This window comes from Sebastes fasciatus, chromosome 1 (genome assembly GCF_043250625.1).
Source record: "Sebastes fasciatus isolate fSebFas1 chromosome 1, fSebFas1.pri, whole genome shotgun sequence".
Classification (NCBI taxonomy): Eukaryota; Metazoa; Chordata; class Actinopteri; order Perciformes; family Sebastidae; genus Sebastes; species Sebastes fasciatus.
In genome coordinates this window covers 13,231,122-13,254,176 of record NC_133795.1, presented here as the reverse complement: position 1 = coordinate 13,254,176, position 23,055 = coordinate 13,231,122, and the positions used below count along the sequence as shown (strand labels likewise).

Genomic DNA, 23,055 nt, shown 5'->3' with positions numbered 1-23,055 from the left:
CACTCTCAATATGAAGAACACAGCACAACTGAATGTGTCTTTAATTTGCTAGTTTTGTACCTACATCATAGTTTACTGTGTTTGTGTAACCATGCGTCAGTAGGCCTGTCACAATAATTACTATATAGACTCATCGTACGATACGTGGACATGACCTCGATCATTTTTGCTGACCTCGATATTGCCTGTTGTGTTAACATGCAAGTGTGTTTGTTGTTAACAGAGCCCAAGAGTCCATTTTATTTATTGTTTTGGTTGTGTGATTTTATTTTATTTGTTTTATTTATTTAGAATATTTTAATATATATTTCTTTACATTCAAAAAGTTTGATTATTCTTAATGAAAAGTGCCTAGCTCTTTGAAAGGGTGTACTTGCATTATTATGGTATTATATTATCCTTATTTCAGTGACATTCATTTTTTTAAATGACAAGAATATCGTTTATTTTGATTATTCGGGATAATATATCGTTAAATCTACAGTGGTTGAACACCAAAAAGTAACAGGATATAGAAATGTCTCTTAAATAATATCAGTTTGTTGTATATGCCACTTCACCAAGTTTTTTTTTTACACATATTGCAGTACAATAATAAAATTGAGAGCATAATAAAAGACTGAACATATGAATAAAAAATGATCAATACCAGAAACAGAAATTAAGTTAAACAATCACAAAGAGGATTTAGCAAGTCAAGCAAATCATTGTGACGAACATCAAGTATTTTGTCCCATTAGAAATGAGGATTACATTAACTTCTGTCTCAGATGCTTTTGTCCTTCTTACTATGGGGTTACTGTGTCTGATGTCAAAGTTCAGCCGTCAATAGAGAGCTTATTATCAGGCACCAAAACAGATTACAGACAAACTTGAAATAGGTCAATTCTCATTCAGTAGGCCATCCGATAGACTAACAGACAATCTCTAATATGTTTCTACAGCTACTCATCCAAAGTGGTGAAAAAAATGTATATTTAGTATTTTAATATACAGACAAAGGAGCAGTTAGTAGCTTAGTTTGAGATGAGTCTAGTACAACAGTCTACTGATCAACAGGGAGTGATGCACCGGTGTTGAACTGACTTCTTGTGTTACGCCGGGAGCGTCACTGACCTTTAAGCCTCTGAGAATCTGGTAGATGAGGAACTGGACGTGGTCATCAGTCAGCTTTTGACACTTGACGATGTTGTTGAGGTCTGCACCCATTAGGTGGGTCACCAAGTACCTGCAGATCACACAGTACAGATGATGAGATGTGGTCTCCAAATGTCTGTCTTTGTCTTCATACATTTTTTATTCATTACAATCATTACTTATTGTGTTGTTATATTTTATTAAGTGCTTTGTAACTTAACTGTGAAAAATGCTATTAAAATCTCTTTATTATTATTCGCAATAATGACTTTATGAAACATTGACTTCATTTACAAGTTGTGTAACTTTGCCAATATTATAGAAAAGCCAGTGGTTTGTACATAATCCACACTTTAAGAAAGGCAGAAGGGGAAAAGAAACTGATACGAAGAGTGGGAAACAGGAACATGTTTGATTGCTTCACTTATCTTCTCCTGATAGTGGGATGTTTATACAGTCAACAGATCAGCTGAAGAAGGCCAAATATAACAGAAGCGTATATGTGAAGTTTCTGCACGTTCTGACCTCATTACACAAGAGACTCTTTGTTGGCTGCTCTGTGAACATGTGCATGCATCTGCTTCTCTTGCAGCGCGATAGAAGGATCGGTTGCACAATTGTCTTTATTACTGGTCACATGAACGAGAAGTGCCACATCTTTGTTGTGCAACTTCACTGCTGTGTGTGTGTGTGTGTGTGTGTGTGTGTGTGTGTGGCTTCATCTCACATTTCCACAAATGTGCAACATGCTGATGACGCCCCACCACGCTTAGAATTCAAGGACACCGATTGAGTATTCTGTGCACATACACACACACACACACACACACAAAGTACCCCCGGAGACGGCCAGATGGCTGTTACCATGGAGACTAGCTGTGATGTGCATAGTGCAGAAGTTCACCGTACAATCACCTTGGTAAAACGGTAAAGCCAGGTGCTGGACTCTCATGATGAGCTGCAGGGTAATGGTGCGTTTTAACTCTACTTTTGCTGTTTACCTGGCAATCATCTGCTGATATGAAGAGTTTCATTGTGTGAGAACGAGGAAAACTAAAGAGAGCTAAAGACAGAAGGGAGGCAGACATGAACACCAAGGAGAGAGAGAGAGAGAGGAAAAACTAAAAGACAGGAGTGAAAAAGTGTAACTTACACATCATTGAACTCCTCTAAACTTGTCGCTGGTGTGAAAACGTCTAATAGACCGATCACCTGAAGGCAAAAAGAGAGGTCAAAGGTCAGAAAACATCAAGAAAATGTATTCCAAATGAACAAAAAATGCATTTTTCATTTCATATTTGATGAACAACCATTTGGTGAATTTGAATATCAGCATGCTTTCAATGCAAAAACAAGCTGACAATCAACAACTGTGTGACATTTCTACAATTTCCAGTTCAAGTCTTTGACCTCAATATTATTATCCTGTTCTGCAATATCTGAAGTTGAATTTCATTTAGCCAAACAAGCAGGCAAAGTCTTGCCTTGTTACACCACTCCAGTTTCAAGGACTCATGCTAGCTTTTATGTATAGTGACGTACACTAGGTTATCCTCGCTCTCTGTTTTGGTTAACAGTAAATTAGTCAAATAACGAGAGCTGATAACAACCACAGCAGATATGATTTCAGAAGAAGCAGCGAACATTATCTGGTAAAGTTTGTGCAACACGCTGACAGGACAGGCACCAGCGGTGTTATATGATGTGTCTAAGTGTGAACAAAAGGAAAATATACATCTAAGACACTTGGCACAAAAGCAATGAGTGGTTTCACATGATTCTTCCAACAATATCAAGTTGTTTCTAATAGCTTTTAAATGTTGAGCGTGTTTTTATTCATTCCCATTACAACAGCTTTGGAGATTAGATATGTTAAAAGTGTCTTTTAGTTGGTCAACATGCCATTTGCAAAATCTTTTTACTACAAAGGATCTATGAGTTTGTGACTGCATGAAAGGAAAACAATGTGTGGAAGTGACAAAATATGATAGACTTAGATAGTAATTATGTGCACATAACAGACTTGTTTGAAGGTTTGAACAGAGCAACAACAAAAAAAAGAAAGAGAACAAAGACAGGAAGCATATTAGAGGATAATAATATGTGTGTTTGTGTATCCACAGTACATGCACACATTCATGCATGTGCGCATGCATGCTAGCACACTGTCAGAGAGCAGCCCTGAGTGCCAGCCCTGCCCCCTGGAGACAGGGAGAGTGAGGAGGATAGGTACTGTAACAACACAGGAGCAGCCCGCCCACACAGGTTTCAAAACCACAGCTGATTGGTGGTGTTGGAGCAACAACAAACAGCCGATTGGTCCACACAAGCTTTCCAAAAATCTAAACCCGGGGAGTCTCCTGGCAACAGCGTGAGCACAACACAGAATCCCTCTCTGTGTAAAGCATAGGTAGGTATTAAAACGCTTTGATGATTTAAGAACAAAAAACCACAGCTTTATGCAACATCTCCCTGTTCTGATGAAACAGAAACTGGCAACAGCATGCTCATTAATGATCACAGACAGCAATATAAGATTTTAAATGAGCTGTCTGGACCACAACTCTCAGATTATTTATGGTTTTATTTATTAGTTTTTTAATTATGGCTTTTACTGACACATTTATGCAACATCAACTTCTTCCTGTATAAAAGGCACCGGTTCTGTATAATCCTGAATAATCCTACCATGTAAAACCAAATGAATGCACTGAGGTATTTTACCAGTTGTACCAGCACACTGTGCAACACTAATTCCCAGACTGCTTAACAAGAGAGTTCAAGCTGTTCAGTAGTGAAATAAACAGGATCTAGGAAAAGTAATGTAATGCTAAATAATTAGGGCTGTCAATCGATTAAAATATTTAATCACAATTAATTGCAAATTAATCGCATATTTTTTCCTTAAAAGGGAGATTTGTCAAGTATTTAATACTCTCATCAACGTGGGAGTGGGCAAAAAATGCTTGCTTTATGCAAATGTATGCATATATTTATTATTGGAAATCAATTAACAACACAGAACAATCACAAATATTGTCCAGAAACCCTCACAGCTACTGCATTTACCATAAAAAATATGCTCAGATCATAACATGGCAAACTGCAGCCCAACAGGCAACAACAGCTGTCAGTGTGTCAGTGTGCTGACTTGACTATGACTTGTCCTAAAACTGCATGTGATTATCATAAAGTGGGCATGTCTGTAAAGGGGAGACTCGTGGGTACCCATAGAACCCATTTTCATTCACATATCTTGAGGTCAGAGGTCAAGGGACCCCTTTGAAAATGGCCATGTCAGTTTTTCCTCGCCAACATTTTGCGCAAGATGGAGCGTTATTTTGCCTCCTTGTCGACAAGCTAGTATGACATCATTCATATGATACCAGTATCTTCACTCTAGCTTCAAAACTGAGCCCGCTACAACCTGAAAACGCAAGTATATGCGTTACAGAAATTAGTGGCGTTAAAACGAATTTGCATTAACGCGTTAACTTTGACAGCCCTAAAAATAGTGTTTACATGAAATTAAATGAACTTCCTTGAAATGCGCTTTCATTTCACCGTGGGATCTGCTGCACTTTATTTCTTCCAGCTGCAGTTTCGTTTTTCCTCCTTCCTCTGTGTGTGTGTGTGTGTGTGTCATCTGAAACTACTGTGCTTCACAGCGCCTGCAGGTTGATGATGATACTGGAGAAAGCACCGGTCCACCCTGTCACTCATCAGTGAGTGAGCTCTCATAACAAGCTATTTCTACCTATTACAATGGCTGACAGCAAACTATTGAGTGAACTCTTTTACAATGTAGAAGTCCTCCCTTTTCGCCTACAAAGACCACAGCACCAACAGAAACTTCTAGTCTTACTCACACACACATACACCTTTCACCAGTGGACTCCCTCCCACAGCAGCACAAAGAAACCCATCACCTACATTTCGGCTTGAGAAATCGTAACCCCTACATTACATAACACAAGAGGATCCGATCCACACTATTTGGTCAGTAGTGTTAGCTGGATGCGCCTACAGGAAGTACGAGCTGTGTTTTGTACGTGGGCAAGTGTCTGCATGCACGGTACCTACACATAAACACAGAAAACCAAAACACAAGCAGAGATTGCAGGAGGGGAACTGAAGCCACTGCCTTGAAATATTAAAGTAAAGTGACATGAGCCTAAATTGCTGCAGCAACAAAATGAGAAAACAGGAAGGAACAGACACCAGAAAATGTGATGGGACTGCATCTGTAAACCTGTTCAGTGACTCACCGTTCGCCAAGCGGCGGTGCGGCACAACATGTTTTGATCACTCGCAGGGAAAGGCTCTTCTAACAGGACATCACACCAACCACAGCCCCTCTGGCTTGAGGCCAGTGTGCCCGTGTGTGTGTTTACGCTGTCACACATGAAAGTAACAAGAAACCACTTTACGCTTCTTAACAAGTTGTCAGCAGAAGGAGTGAGGCGTAAGGTGGAACACCCGGCTCTTCTCTATAGTTTACAGTCTGTTTATTGATGTATAAATGTACATGTGGATGACTAAATAGTGACCTGAGTGGCTGTAGATGTTGGTACTGTGTCAAATGCACACTGTGAGTGTATAGCACTCACAACGTTACAGTGCCTTCAAATGGAGTTGTGTTTACCTTCTTCACAAACGGAGTCTATGTGGACGAAAACTGGAACTTTTCCGGTAGAAATTAAATTTTACCCTTTGGTTTGGTTAAAACAAACTCAGGTCCGTTTGTCTGGTTAGCACGGTAGGTTTGGGCTGGGGAGAAAGCTGTCAATCGAACCCTGGTGCTGACCAAACAACCGAACTCTGATCCGCCTAAAAAAAAATTGGTTCCCGGTCCACTTCCAAGCGGACTCTGATGCGGTTTGTTTGTGGCGTGAAAGCAAACGAACCAACCACAGGATTTTATGATAGCAGATATGTGATTTAAGCAGGATTTCAAAAGCTACAAAACTACTAATAAATCCATCTGCTGATCGTAAAAATCTTTTCAGGAAACGATCTTATCAATCTGGCCATGTATATAAGCATGTCCCGCCGGTATTTTCTCAAATTAATAGGTCAAAAGCTGTTAAAACTGCTGTGCTTGTATCCGACTCTGTGTACTCTGTCAGTTCATTAAGTTCATTAAAAAGTGTGTGACAGCGATCCCACAGTAATACGCTTTCTGTGTGTCCGCGCGCTCCCCGACGTTCACACCATGCGTTCGCACCGATCATCTGGGAGCGCCACGGGGCTTTTGCTCAATCCTGTCTCTACCATTATTCATCATAACTTGCGGTCGATTTGCAGTTTAATAACACTAATAATACTTATAATCAGTTATTAATCAAAGAACATAAATATTCAAATCAGAAGCATTACGGTGCTGCATAACCTTAAACATAAACAGTCACCGGAATTGGATTTACTTCATGTTTACTCCTCTGGTTCGTTGTAAAATGTCAGTGTGAACACGAACCGGACAAGAACTAAAATCAACAATGTATAATTAATTTTTTCCCCCCTTGGTCCGGACCAAATGAACCCAACTACAGGTGTGAAAGCGACCTAAGGATTTAGGTCACTTTCTAGTTCTAGCTCCCTATCAACTCCTACGTCACGTGAGACAGTTACATTCCTGAGGGCAGATCTAAATGAGCTCTAGCAATCATTATAAGCTACAAGTCAACAAGGATACAGACAACATAACACTGTAACCAGTGGTGAATAGTCACTGTGCAAACCTCATGTGCACACATATGCAATCCTTGCTTAAGAGCTAAACTACAGAACAATGCATGCACATACAGGAGTGAGAGGCCCTGGCCAGAGGTTTAAGGCCGGGCGGTGGAGGCGAGGGTGGGTTAACTGCAGGCGACTTACATTCTCGTGCTTCATGTGTTTGAGCAGCCGCAGCTCTCTGTAGGTCCTCTTTGCGTGGATGATGGATTGGAAGGGTCTGGACAACTTCTTCACTGCTATCTTCAGGCACGTCTTCACATCATACACCGAACTGAAAGACACAAGAGTGTTTGAAACCGGTCAGACCTCCATTGTAAAAAAGGAAATGCATCACATCAGGCTAATAACAATGGTCACATCAAAACCTAAAACATTTCCCTTTATTTAACTGAGAATGATTTATTTCACTAGACTGCGTAGGTAGTTGGCCTTAAACCAGTAAACAAAAGCAAATAATTGCATAACGCAGAGCTCTTGGTTTGGTTTCGCTTCTTATTATACTCCGCAGCCTGAGGCTGTATGGGGGAACATGACTGAACGTGTTGTCATATATCAGCTGCATTGTGTACAACAACACAAGAGTGTGATAACCCACCAATTGTTTATTGGGAAAAGACTGAATAGGACAACATGTTGGTAGGTGAATGTTTACTTACAAAAATCAATGTTAAGACAGAGTTACACAATCCATTTTATATTACTGTTGTTTACATGTTCCAGAGGGTCAGTACTATGTGACCTGGACTGTTTGGTTTAGCACATGATGTCCAGGACCACTTGACAGCTGCCATTGAATTGATTTGTTATTACAGCTCCATTTGTTAATGTTTTATTCTTGACTCTTTCAAGAAATGAACTGCTGGCTACAACACTTCTGTTCATTGAACCATTATCATGTTTACAGTATTTAAATAACAAGAACGTAACAACTGAGGTATTACAAAATATTTTATGAAACAGGAACAAAATAAAACTAGATAACTTTTTTTATAATTTATCTCATATTCTTATTATTTTTTCACTTTGTTGAATGAGATTTTTAACAAGTGGTACAATACTGTATGATATATTCAGTGACATATGTACACACAAAAAAGACAAGAAATTAAAAAGCACAACATACAATTTCAAATAATAATGGTAATGATAATAATAATACAGAATAAATAATTTAATACAAATAATAATAATAATAATACAAAATAGTAGGCTGTCATATATGTAAAAAAAAAAAAAAAATGCAAAGCAGAAATCTGACTTAAACTTTTTTCCTATTTTACGTAACAGTGGGTTTAAGTAAATAACTGTCAACATTGCAAATGCAACAGCTGATTTTAGCATATCTAAGTTAACTCAAAATCAGCACCTGGTCTGTGATTCTGCTGGAACTGTCCACGTGAGTGTGCACGGCTGCGTTTGCTTTAGTCATCATTCGTTCCTTTCATTCATTATTTTACTCATTTCATTGTAATGATGTAACAGAGTACATCATTGTCACTGTGGAGGCAGTGTGAAAGAAAAAAGAAAAAAGAAAAACAGGAGTGGCCAGAAGAACATAGACAAAGGAAGTGTAACAAAACAGCTGAGGGTTAAATGTGCTCTAGTTCTTTTGCTGTAAAATAAGAAATAAGCAAAGCACCGTTACTAAAAACCGTACAATAAATTCTAAGGATAGATGGTAGCCGGGATACAGGATTGATCAAACCTGTAAAAATCAACACACTTGTCCTCAGGCTGACAGACATTGTGAGGGTGGTGGAAAGAGAGGCAGATGGGCCTTGCCTCCCTAAGAAGAAGCGTTACATTGCTGTATTTCCTGTGTTTGTGAGGGAACACAACCCACTTACAATAAACCACATTCCTTCCAGGTCAATCACTTAAGCTGCCATCACAAACGGATGATTGCAAAATCAGTCGGAAAACTATCTGATTTCAGTTTGTGCCGAAAAAGTATTGTTTCCTCTTCTTGTGGTTAAAACCGTGTGGTGCAATGAAAAATGTCACTGCTTTTGCAAACTTCCGAATGCACAAAATAAATCCAGAGGACCTGCAGGGAGTGGTTAAAAAGCAATCATATATGAGTGCAAGCTACTTAAACTACCCAAACTATCTGATCTCCTGACTCAGTCTCAGCTGCCCTGTGTTCTTTCAGTTAAGAGTTGGTCAACACTACGTATTACGGGAAAAGATGAGAATCATTTCCTCTAGACATATTGCACAAACTGAACGGTAGACCTTTCAACCGCACACGACGTTTCAGCACACCTGTGTTTCAGCGTACAACACGACCAATTAAAAATAAATCTGTGTTGGTGCACAAACAAAGCTACACTCCTGACCGAGTGCCACACATCCATAAGAAGAACATTAAGATAAGCAGTGTGGGGTTTTTTTCCAGCAAGTTGGAGATAACCTCCCACACCCACTGTACTCTGTGTTCCAGGCTTGCAGAAGAACTGGTCTATGTGTCACTTGTGAGGGAAAACCCATACTCAGTAAACACAGAGTTTACCAAAGCTAAATGACAAAACAAAAAGACACACACTGCCTTTAAAAAAAAACTGCTGCTAATCTGCCGGACAAACAGCACGGCTCTAAGCATACACTATCCAATTAGTCTGTAATAAATGGAAGTGCAATAACAAATGGCCATAAAAATGTGGGCTGTAAAAGGAGCAGCGTTATGAGAGCGGGATCACGGGGAAGGAGTGATTGTCAGCACTATGTTGCTGACTAACTGACAAACAAGCAGAGCAGATGGACAAATGTGTACTTTAAATGATTTGTGGAGTAGTAAGTGTCATGTCCTTCCTCTTGCCATCAACTCACTTTAAAGAGGACTTATTATGCTTATTTTCAAGTGCATACTTGAATTTGGGGTTTTCTACTACAAACATGCTTTAATGTTGAAAAAACACTATTTTTCTCATACTAGCTTTGCTGCAGCACCTCTTTTCACCGTCTGTCTGAAACGCTTTGTTTGAGCTCAAAAAGCCCAGTCGGCTCTGATTGGTCAGCTGGCAACACTCTGTTGCGATAGGTCAACCAACCCAAACTCTTCGGACTCTGCTCCAGCTCCGCTCTAACTAGCTTTGTTTGAGGGCGTGCCAAACTAACCGTTAGGCAGGTATTATGCAAATGTGTTACTTGGTGACATCACCAAGTTACGGAAGAAAAGGCGGGACTTCAAGCAAGGCGTTTCAGGGAGTTCAGAAGCAGATTTTCTGTGGGGGAGAGTAACTCCCTTTGACCTGGACTTTGGGTTTTGTAACTTTGCAGACCTTTTATATGCACAAAATAATATATAACACACTAAAGGAAAGGGGAAAGAAATTCAGAAATTAGATTCACAAGAGATTAAAGAGACAGAAAGATAAAGGCTTTCGCATCATTTCTCCCTCTTGGAGAAATAAACCTCTACACCGGAATAACAACAACCGCAATGCATTTCTTGTGCAGCTTAAATTAGCTGGTGCATTCATGATGTTTTTCTCTACCTTGTCCAATCTGCACATATACGTATGTATGAATAAGATTGCTTATCGGAGTCTTGACATGTGGGCGCATTCTCGCTGTACAACGTGGCTGTTGGCACTATACAATCTTGGCACGCACACACACACTTTACGAGCCTCACAGCTTCATTTTGATTATAATTTGCATATGTGTTACCGGAAGCATATCAATTTTAACACAACAACATGCTGTATATCTGCTGTATATCAAGCTGTAAACTGACAAGCATCTTGACTTTCACAAAACTCATTAAATACGTTTTTTAATCCTCTACAGAGACTACAAGGGAGAAAATATCACCAAAACATCAAACATCTGTGTGCAGTGCACGTTGAAATAATTAAAAGTGAGATTGATAAAAACATAACCTGTCTGACAAGCATTTGACTCCTTAGATATGTCATCCGTTCACAAGTCAAACAACAAGGCCTAACCCCATTAGCTAACATAATAGTCAAATGCAGCATCCCATTTAACCTGCACATCTAACCCCATCTAACCTGTATGGTCTGACACACATAACGATACACACCTGAGAAGATATTTAGGTATTCCTTCAGCACATATTTAAAGTTTTTCATGGCTGATTTTAATTTTTATAGATAGATGCACATATCACGCCAACTTGATTATAAATTGCAAATCAATCTGTCCATACAAATCCTCTCAGTCGTCATGGAAAGCAACACAACAAGTAGGAAGAAGGGGATCAAGTTGTAGATGTTCAGCGCTGCTGCTTTCCTGTAGCTACGGGGACACATCATCACATCTCCCTATCATGATGCACCTTAACCTTTAACAATAAACGTTGTGTTAATACGCACCCAGTGACCTAAGGCACAGTGATGCTTCCAATATTTCCCCTCTTCCAACAACACAATATAAATAAAATATAAAAAGGGCAAATGGGTTTTAATGCTGGCCTTTGATTGACGCACACATGGAAAGCAAAATGATTTATTAATCCGGCTCTGTTTAAAGAACAGCGCTCACTGTGATTATGGCCTTAGTGGACTTAAGATAACCTGTTTAAGATGTTTACACGGCAGTAGCAATAACGTCAGTATTTACATAATGCAGCTTTAATTAAGTAACTGTAGGACACATAAACACGCTCATTTTCCGATCTGCTCTGCTAACAGTGCTTCTGATGAAAGAAGACTATCTCTCCTCCATCTCCCAGATAAACTGGTTACCGAGTCTATAGTAGTTAGTCTTTTAAACAATACTTACTAAAGAATGAGTCTCCTAGTGTGTCCGCTTTACATGTGTTTGTAAAATGTTTTGTAGATTGGTATACTCGTCGCTTTTGTAGGCAAATTGTTGGGCTATTTAAGTTGAGACATGCACCTGAAGCCCTGCGATGGACTGGCGACCTGTCCAGGGTGTACCCTGCCTTCGCCCAATGTCGGCTGGGATCGGCTCCAGCCCCCCCGCGACCCCTAACGGGATAAGCGGTTGCAGATGGATGGATGGATGCACCTGAAGTATTTTATATTGTATAGTAGTTGTTTAGTATTTTATCTATAGAGAGCATTTAACAACATAAATGCATATACTCAATATATATTAAAACGGATTTTATGGAGAAATTTGTTGGTCAGTGGAATTTACAAAATTCAATTGCAAAAAGTTACATCTTAGGTATCTCAGCACACATGACACATTGTGAGACGTCTTGGGGCTCAAAAGTCTGATGCATAATATTATACCACAATGAATGGTTTTACTCTTCTGACATCACAGATGCATTCAGTCATGCACCTCACATGACTAAATACAGGAGCAAAAGTCATGTAAAATTGCTGGTTTTAAACTTAAGCCTCCTGTTTGTTTGGAGAGCTGACAAGTCAGTGCGCCACTGAGGTTAAAACCAAGTACGTCAGCCAGAACTTGCCACAATATCGCACCTTCTCACCGCAGTAGCTTCATCATACAATCCTTTCTCAATCAGCAAAATACCTCATGCTGCATATTGTCTATATAGACAAAGTAAAAAGGTTGTTATGGGACATGAAGTCCATACAAATACACGGGAAAGCGGGCTTGTTGGAAAAGGAGTAGAATAACTTTCATGGTACATTTAAGTATCAGACATTTAAAAGGGACAGTGTGTAGGATTTGGCAGCATCTAGTGGTGTAGTTGCAGATTGCAACCAACTCAGTACCCCTCCGCTCACTCCTCCCTTTCCAAGACTGTGGTAACGTGAGCCACAGAGTGCAAACCCGTGGTAACGCCATTCGCCTCGCTCAGAGGCCATCCTTGCCATAATAACACTACTTTAGGAGCAACAGAAGTCAGACGGCGGCTGGCGGTACCACGGTTTTGCACTCTGCGGATCACGTGAGAGAACGACGGTGGCATTCAGGTGACCTAAAAAAAACGTAAAAGGCTCTCTCTGGAGCCAGTGTTTGGTTTGTCCGTTCTGGGCTACTGTAGAAACATGGCGGTACAACATGGCGGACTCCGTGAAGAGGACCCGCTCCCTATGTAGATATGAAGGACTCATTCTAAGCTAATGAAAACACAACGATCCTTAGTTTCAGGTGATTATACACTAATGAAAACATAGTTATGAATATTATATTTCTGCCAATAGATCCCCGAAATGTTGCACACTTTTCCTTTAAGAACACAGAGGCAATAAGCAAGGCACACCAGAGCTTTTTAACAAAGCGTCTTTAGCTAGGCCGGTTTTGTGCAAACGCTGTTGTCTTAGCAAAACAAGTCAAGTGTTTTGAGAATGAGGAAACGTCCAAAGAACACCCGTATGAATGTCTGAGAGAAAGCAGGAGGACATTTCGTTCCTACACGAGTTCCACGTTCTGATGATCAATAACAGATTTGATGATTTCGGTGTATCTTGTGAACAAAACTGTGTTGCTGTAGCGGCATGCAATGATTGCGTTCACTCTAAATTTGTATTGTAATTATATTTGATCTAAAATATCCTTTCAAATGTTTATTAAAATGCTTCACAATGATCAGCAACACATGTTTTTACCGGTCTGTGCCATTCGATAAAGGCTTGGGAATTATTGTTATGATTTAATCAAAGCCTAAAATATTTAGATATTGTTTTTTTAGCCGTGATTCATTTCCCTGCTCTGAGCTAAAAATGAGCAATTGATTTAATATGCATGCATGCCCCGTGAGCTTTAGTGCTCGTTTCTTCTCAGCTGAACAACACAAGGCACTCAGCACACAGTTCGTACTCTAATGCCAGCCAACGGCGTTCACTATAAATGCTTTCTTTCCACACTAAACCTGGATCGCCTCCAACTCTGACATTTAGAAAGTAGAACAAAGGTCAGAAAAAAAGGAGAAAGTGTTTGTTTTTCTTAGAAGTCTTGTATCTGAGTGACAGGTTAATGATGAAAATGATTTAAAACCCCACGTAGTAGTACATGCTTTCAATATTTATTAGTTGGGAAGAATTCAAGCCTGGAGCCTGAGGAACGCCATGGCAGCAACAACAAAGACGTGTCCGGCTGACCAGCAGCCGTGACATGCTGGAGTAGGTGCTGTGAGGTTATTTATACATTACAGATACCTTCTGAGGGGTTTTAATGACACCCTGCTGTTTGGACCACTTCGCCTGCAGAATTTATAGTATTCAAAAGGCTTTGTGATCATATGATGTTTCCAAGAAATATGCTGACAACTGCTTGCCCTAGTTGGGGATCTAGAGAAACAGAGGAAAACACTGAGGAATGTCCTCAAACGCAACAACAAAGTAGCTGCAGGTGACAGAAAGAATGATGCAGTTGGCCTTTTGTGGGGGTGGGAATCTTTGGCATTTCAACAAATTGGTCACGATAAGATCACTTTCTGGCCAGAAGCATCTTTTTTTCATTTTAAAAACTCAACTGAATTAATTTGAAAGCATGCTAGTCTTTTGTTTCTATGAGAATAATGACATGAAAGTGTAATTTACTGACCAACATCACTGGTTAAATGTGTGTGTTCTGGAGTGAGCCACACGCTCGTTTCAGAGTCTGCTCTCTCAGTTTTCTCCAGCTGTTTTGGCAAAGGTCGCTTTGACCAGCAAGCTGCAACAGGATACACACATCCGGATGTCAGGTTCTTTTTCAATTTTTAAGTAGGCACAAGGAAAAAAGTCAACTTTTGAATGCATTGATACTCTGTAAGGAGCGACCATGACTATTTAGGACAACATGTGATTTATATATTCACTGCCTATATGTCTTATTGTTTAGCCTACAATTTCAATTATTGTGGCCATGTGGATCTGCACTGTAGATCAGAGTTCAGCCAAATTGATCCCCTTATTGTCACATAGTGCTGTGTATTGGCAAAAATCTTGCGATACAATACGTATCATGAAACAGGGGTAACGATTCAATATATTGAGATATATGTTGCAATACTGTAAGAAAGGCGAAATATTGCAATTTTTTAAAATCTAATTTTAGGAAAACTGTCATTGTATAAAGAACAAACCAGAAATCCACCTTTTTAGAAGCGGCAAAAATAACACATTTTTACTGCATGCAAAAAATTACATGTTTTTTTGCCCCAAACTGCATGTGATTATCATAAAGTGGGCATGTCTGTAAAGGGGAGACTCGTGGGTACCCATAGAACCCATTTTCATTCACATATCTGGAGGTCAGAGGTCAGGGGACCCCTTTGAAAATGGCCATGCCAGTTTTTCCTCCCCAAAATTTAGCATATCTTTAGAGCAACATTTATCCTCCTTCGCGACGAGCTATGACATGGTACCAATAGATTCCTGAGTTATCTTTAAAACTAAGCCCACTACAACCTCCGAAAGATCGAATAGCGGCCGGACCTGACAGCGAGCCGTCAGATTTTTTTATTATTATTTAATTAAAAAATCAATACAGTCTTTTGGAGAATTGATACAGTACCACAAAACATAATATTGAGATACTCATGTGTATCGATGTTTTCTTTCACCCATACTGTCACCTAGTTTATTCATACCAGCATGTCAGATTTGCACCACGCCTCTTCTGTAGATGTTGTCATTCTGAATGTAGCCACAGCCTATAACAACTGTATTATCATTAGTAGTATCTGTTTGAACCATTGTTTTTTTAAAAAAAAAAACACATGGAGTCAGATCAGGTCCCAGTAAACCCAACCATCCTATATCAGGCTCAATAGATTTCTGAGGGCAGAGCTAAGAAGTGACTTGTTTTTCTTTTCTGCTTCTCTGTTAGAATTATTCATAAAAATGGAAAAAATAAGAAATACAAAAACCTTACATCTGGGTCAGAAAATCACACTAAAAATGGAACCTAACAGAAAGCTAACAAGGTCACTATGATAGACAGCTGGTAGCGACTTTTAAATTAATTTGACTCTCAAAATCACTCTTAAAAAGGAGCCAACAAATTCAATGTGATTTTGGACAAGTAGTGTCAACGCATTTAGATTTCTAAGATTAATGCAGACGCCAAATGCTCCACTTTGTCTCCATCAGGTGGTTGTCCCAGCTTTTATTTTTAAAGTAAAAGGGAGTCTCTAACAGCATGACCCTTCACTTCTAGGTCAGACTGAACAGGTGATGCTCTGCTTTCAGTTTGAGTTTGAGCTCAGGGGATTCAGACAGACAAAAGTACACTTTGATCATTATGAGTGTGAGAATCCTTATAGCTGGCTTCACAATTCCTCTCTCAAGTCAAATCATCTGTCATGATTCTGTCCTCCCTTGTGCAAAAATCTGACTCTAGAAATCAAACTGTTCCATCGTAAATATACTTCCATCCTGCACTGTGTGCTCCTGGGCTGAGTTCTGCTTTTTTTGTTCCGTTAACTTAACTTTATTAACAACATACCAAACTCGATTTTTGGCACTTATGAATCGATTCAGAATCGTACGGGGTGAGAATCGTCATTCTTATGTGAATCGATTATTTCTCCCACCCCTACTGTGCAAACTGTGGAGCACCAAGGCCAGACATTAATCACAGAGAAATGAATTAACGGTAGAGTTTGTAGAATTTGATAACATCTGGTGGTGCGGTTGCAGATTACAGCCAACTGAGAACCCCTCTGTCCACTCCTCTCTTTCCAAGACATGCGGTAACGTGAGCCGCCCAGAGCAAAGATGTGTTAACGCCGTTCGCCTCACTCAGAGTTCATTCGTACCATGATGACACTACTTTAGGAGCAACGGAAGTCAGACAGCGGCTGGCAGTACCACGGTTTTGCACTCTGCAGCTCACGTCACGATACCAAAGAGTATAGAAGCAAAGTGACGAAACTCCTCCTCCATTTTGGACTGAAAATGCTTATTATATTTATAATGTTTTATTGTTCAACACAGGTCATTTTGGTAGAATATGAAAATAGAATCAAAATAATTTTGTTTTACTTTTGTACAGCTCTTTGAAGGCGGACGTTCTACTAGCATCCGGTAGTCGCTTTCAGTCCAAGATGGAGGAAGCGTAGCTTTATTGCAGGGGGCTGGTGTAGCAATGGAACAAACAATTGACTTTATTGCTAATATACGTTCTTTGAAACCACAGTTTCACAATCGTGTCGGAGAACTACGTGGCCTTCAGGCAATGTAAAAAAAACTGAAAGTCTCTCTCTAGAGCCAGTGTTTGGTTTGTCTGTTCTGGGCTACTGTAGAAACATGGCGGAGCAACATGGCGGAGTCCGTGAAGAGGACCCGCTCACTATGTAGATATGAAGGGCTCATTCTAAGCTAACGAAAACACAACAATTCTTAGTTTCAGGTGATTATACACTAATGCAAACATATTTATTAATGATATATATTCCATTTCTGCTAATAGATCCCCCAAAATGTTACACAATGTTCCTTTAAAAGACCCCATGTCGTTCTCATTTTCAAGTTCATACTTGTATTTTGTGTTTCTACTAGAACATGTTTACATGCTGTAATGTTCAAAAAAACCTTTATTTTCCTCATACTGTCCGCCTGAATATACCTGAATTTACCCCTCTGTCTGAAACGCTCCGTTTTAGCACATTTTGACGGAATTACAACAGAATTGCGTTGCTAGGCAACAGCTTGGGTCCATGTGTACTTCCTGTCAGCTGATGACATTCACATACACTGCAACCAGGAATAAACCGGGACACATTTAGAATGTTTACATTTAAAACTGTGTCAAGGGTCTAAATATTGTATATTCGTGACATCACAAATGGGCAGAAATGCTGACGGCTTGTTTCAAATGCAGAGTTTCTGATCACGGGCTGTGTGTATTTAGTGTTTCGATACTTTCACAGTCTTTATGTAGAACTTAAGCCTGCTTTATAATAAAAAAACATAAAAATCTCACTTTTTATAATATGGGACCTTTAAGGGAAGATGAGCACACTTTTTCATTTTTCAGCACTCTTTTGGTGCTCATGTTGATGTTATGCACATCACATTATTTAGTTTCATATAGATTTCTATAACAAAGACACTGTATATATATTCACACATTGGACCATCATTCACAGATGTACGCCCAGTGATTTTCATAAGCACAAAATAAGGTCACCCTTCATTCACCACTAATACTAGCTGCAAAAACCACACAGCTGGAGGTGTGGAAGTAGCAGAGACAAAACTGAACAGTAAAAGTTAAAATCACTGTATGATACCATCAATGACTTAGTGATGACTAAAAAGGCGTCAGAAGCTGAGGCCACTACCTAACCTCGGGACTGTGAGTCATGGGTGTACCACAAAGGGTGACATCATTCTAGAGTCATCATCATCATCGTCGTCGTCGGATGGGCTCCTATACAGAAAGCTCTCACTGTGCACGAGTAGGGGGGCCTACTTTCTGAAAAACCACGTGACCTTCTGGTACTCTGCAGGCTGCACCCAACTGGAAAATGCATAATGCATGCAATGCAATGTGCGGGTGTGTGTAAAGTGCCAGGTTTGTGCGTTGCAGGACTACAATACTATTGTAGTATTGTAGTATTTGACTAGGTAGTTGGTTAACACTCACTGCTAAATCAGCACAGATCGTTTATATCATGTTGGAGGCACCACTTTGGCAGATGATGCAAGCATGGACATAATAATCAGGCTTCAACAGAAGAGACTGATAGATAAAACGATTAAAAAGCAGCATGTTTAACACAATCTAGTGCAACTTGATCCTGCTGGAGCTGTCAGTGTGTTTACTGGAAATGATGTGTGTGGCAGGACTACAATACTATTGTAATGAAAGGCGATTATTTGACTAGGTAGTTCGTTAACCCTCACTGCAAAAATCAGCACAGATCGTTTATATGATGTGGAGGGCAGATGATGCAAGCATGGACATAATAATCAGCCTTCAACAGAAAGAGACTGATAGATAAAACGATTTAAAAAGCTGCATGTTAAACACAATCTAGTGCAATTTGATCCTGCTGCAGCTGTGAGTGTTTACTGGAAATGATGTGTGTTGCAGGACAACATTAATAAGTAAAACAGCAAAAATGTGCACTTTGGCAGATGATGCAAGCATGGACATAATAATCAGCCTTCAACAGAAGAGATAAAACCATTAAAAAGCAGCATGTTTAACATTAGGAATCTAGTGCAACTTGATCCTGCTGCAGCTGCCAGTGTGTTTACTGGAAATTACGTGTGTTTGCACGACAAGATTATAATAAAGCAAAGAAAAAATGTGCACAAACAAATATAATCCCCACACCCTGAAGCGTGCACGATGCATCATCGCTTCATAACAGCCGAAGTAAAAAACGTAAACAAACAATCTCCCCTTTCTTTCTTCCACTGGCTCCTTTTTTACAGGTTGATCAGCAGCAGCAGCCCACAGAGGAGGCAACTCTGCTGGGCCTCTTCTGTGGGTGCTGTGCTGGGAACACCGTTGTGTTGTGCAATCTCTCTCTCTCTCTATAGATACTCTGCAAACAATGTGCTTACCATACGGATCCGTAAGCACCGGAGCCGACGGGAGATAAGTTCTGGTACCGCTCCGGTACCTCCCACACGGTTTTGTTGAGCTCCTGTCGGTAGAAAGTGGGTCTCTCCTTCTGCGACATTCCTGCGGATTTAACCAGCCTCGCAGCAGAGCAGCGACAAAACAAGGCAGCGGAAACTTCTCTTCTCTCCTCTCCTCCTCCTCCTCTCCGTGGTGTGGTGAGCTACGACGTGGTGCTGCTGCTGCCTGATAAACAACTAACAACTGAGACTAAACTTCAGCCGCCCAGTCGTGCAAATAAGGTGCAGTTGTGCAGAAAAAAAAGAGAAATCCCCTCCTCTCTTCGTGCACGTCGGAGACAACTTCCTCTAGAAAAAAACGCGCTCGGGTCAGGAAGCAGAAGCAGTCTGGACGAGCTTTCGCTGAATTTTTTCGCCTCTCACTGTTCTCTGTTCGCTTTGCTGCTTCTGCTGCTGGGAGGGAGCGCGGAAAACGTGAACGCGCACGTCGCGACGTCACAACTTTGCACGCGCCCGGTGATAATTATTTTCTCGCGAGATTTTGGGTAACCAGAGGGGATATCCCGCTCCTACTGAGAACATGAGTGGGGAATCTCCCTCTGGCATTGAACGCAACGTTTTACCTGTTTAAAATGTACCTTAGATGTAATGACGTAATACAATTAGATTTTATTTGTTTACACATAAAAATAAAGGTACAAGTTGTCTGCACTATATTCATTTTTAACAGTCTCTTCTGCACTATATTCACATTTGTATCAGTCCTGTATCTCAGTTGTTACCCTGCACTATATTCATTTTTAAGTTTATTCTGCACTATATTAATTTTTAACAGTTTACTCTGCACTATATTCATTTTTAACAGTTTATTCTGCACTATATTAATTTTTAACAATTTCTTCTGCGCTATATTCACATTTTTATCAGTCCTGTATTTCAGTTGTTACCCTGCACTATATTCATTTTTCACAGTTTCTTCATCTTCTGTTATTTTTATATCTGGTATATATATATATATATTTATATGCTGCATTACTTACTTGTGCCTTTTTACTAATATGTTTGCACTATGGAACTGTGATGCTGGAAACTTGAATTTCCTTCGGGATCAATACAGTTACTATCTATCTATATATCTATAAAGGTACAAGTTGATATTATATAAGCAACAACAAATGTGATGGAGAGGTGCAAAAAACCCTCAGAGGGGCTTGATTCTTGATCAGGGCACTCTCCAGTGCATACCTTCATCAATTTTAAAAAGAGAATAAATTATTAAAAAGGATGGTAAAGAGAGAGTGAGAAGAAAAAGAGATGTTAATAGACAAAGTTGTGAAATAGAATTAAGATTTACATTATTATATCATCAATAAAAACTCATTAGTAAGCTATTTACAGGGAAAATCCATATGGAAAATGTTGGGGAGATAAAAAAACAAACATTTAACAGCTTTCTTAAATTGTTTTGGTGCCAACTGTAAAATATGAGATGGCAGAGCGTTCCATATCACTGAGCATCGGTAAATTAAAGCAAACTGTAACTGAGATGTTCGACACATATACGAGGTCTGAATTTGGAGTTATTTCGAGTCAAATTCATTTTGGAATTGTTGATTATAGGAATACAGTTCATGGAAATATGAGGGAAGGGTCCTGTTCAAAGAGCTGTACACAAATAAAGCAATCTGAAGTTGGTTAACTTGATAAACACTATACAATCACACCAGTGTTTAGAGAAAGATATCTGACATGACGGAACAAAGTAATGTATTTTACCTATAACATTAACCCCCTTGGACTTCATATTTTACAACTAAATCACATTGTTGTAATTATATATTTATTTGTTGTTTGTATTTATTTTTTTGTTTTACTAATAGTAAGTAGTATTGTTTGATTTATTATTCTAGATGTTTACTTTATTTAGATTTGATTTTTATAGTGTTTTCTTTTGCTAGTTATTTGTTTAGTTTAATTATTGTCTTGTTTAGTATATTTCTTTCTCTTTTTTTTGCATAATTAGTATATGTTTTCTTTTGAATATGAATTGGGTAAAACTGTGGGCACCTGCGGTTATATATATAGATAGGTAGGTAGGTATAGGACCAGCATGCACCTGGGTAAGGTTATGGTGTTATACTTTAGAGACAGCGACATCCATGTTTTCTTTATATTCGTTTGCTTGCTTTTTGGATAAATAAATCAAAAACACATACATTTTGCATGGACAATGATTTCCATGGTGCGTCAGTGGCCCTTTGATTTAAGTTTGATTTTTATTTTTGCGACAATGGCCACTGGCCAATTTGTTTATACTGATCAACAAATAAGACTGTTTAATACCAAAATGAAAACAATCTATAGATATAAAATATAATAATTGATTGCACAACTACCAGTATTCACCCATTTATTATGGCACACACCTAAATATGGCATCAGATGTTTTTATTAGCTGCAAAATTAGTTGAATGTGGAATTAAGGTGTGGCACTGTGAGTTGATTACAAGGGAAGGTCCAACAGCTGATTAGGCAATTTGTGAAACTGCATGATCACAGACAAAGAAACATTATAAATAAGCCTTTTTCGTGGAAGAAATTATGATATGTCACAGTAGGGAAAGCACAGGTGTAAATAATAGATGAATGATGGGAGAGTTCCATTTAGCTGCATTGGTTTCAAGGTCCTGGTCCTCGTTAATGTTATTAATAACACATGTGCATTTTCTAACATGAGTCAAAATGTCTGCTGTGAAAAAGGTCTATCCTGAACAATGACATTTAAAAGTACCAGTCGGGAGGGATATAAGAGAATTTCTAAAGCAGTGAAGTACAGAGTACAGTAAGGTAAATCATAAACAATACAAATATGGCAGTTATAAATCTGCTGAGAGCAGGTTGTCATCAAAAGGAAAGCATTTGTGATAAGGGCTCCAGTGGCAGAAGCCCCCAAGAGGCTTGGGTGTCTGACAAGTGTAAAGGCAGTACAGGGTTCATTTGGGAGAGATGGGAGACACTGCATACAGATACTGTTGCCTGCATGCTTCTCTTGGATTGACATCTGCTTGTTTTCAAAAAGTATGCTGGAGAATGAAAAAATATGGTATGTTTTATGGCCTGATCGGACCAAAATAATATTTTTGACTTTTGCACGCTGTGTTCGGTCGAAATCCAATATTGCACATGAGCAGAAGTATATAATGGTCACCATGATGCATGGAGTGGACAGCCTTATACTGTGGGGATTTCCATGGGGTTTCTCTGCAGCAGAAATAGAGAGATATCTCAGAGGTGAACCTGAGATGAGATGATTCATTTTACAATAAGACAACAACCCCAAACATGAGGTCAACACAGCACGTAGATGGCTTTAAAAAGAACTACATTAATGACCAGGGAATGAAGGACTTGTTTTGCAAAGAAGCAAAAAAAAGCATGGGGACTAAATTGCAACGATCACATGCGCAAACCTAACGCAGATCTATCCACATACGATAGACTAAACACTGTAAGTGCTGTCAACGCTGCCTCAACTAAATATTAACTTGAAGTAGGTGAACACATTCAATTATTTCAGATTGGTACTTAATTTGAATTGATTGAATTGTTTTTTGTGTTCTGTTGATTAATGCAACAAAAAACAACGTAATTACACCCACTGTGATTGAAATCAAATCAATAAAACATGAAAAACCTCCCAAAAGGACTGGGGTGATACACTGTATAGGCACTGAATGCCACT

At 39.3% G+C, this 23,055-nt stretch overlaps 1 protein-coding gene across 2 annotated transcripts in view; it reads right to left on the bottom strand.

Moving 5' to 3' along the window:
• Window positions 1-19,787, bottom strand: part of mapk14b (mitogen-activated protein kinase 14b) — a 29,313-nt gene extending 9,526 nt beyond the window's left edge. The window contains exons 1-4 of one of the 2 annotated variants that reach the window (XM_074630255.1): window positions 19,296-19,787; window positions 7,018-7,147; window positions 2,291-2,349; window positions 1,117-1,228 (exon numbers count right to left, since the gene is read on the bottom strand). In XM_074630255.1, coding sequence (XP_074486356.1) covers window positions 1,117-1,228; window positions 2,291-2,349; window positions 7,018-7,147; window positions 19,296-19,414 — 420 coding nt within the window. In that variant the 5' untranslated portion in view covers window positions 19,415-19,787. The remainder of the gene's footprint in view (window positions 1-1,116; window positions 1,229-2,290; window positions 2,350-7,017; window positions 7,148-19,295) is intronic. The other variant, XM_074630245.1, reaches the window with a different exon arrangement.
• Window positions 19,788-23,055: the final 3,268 nt, after the last annotated feature.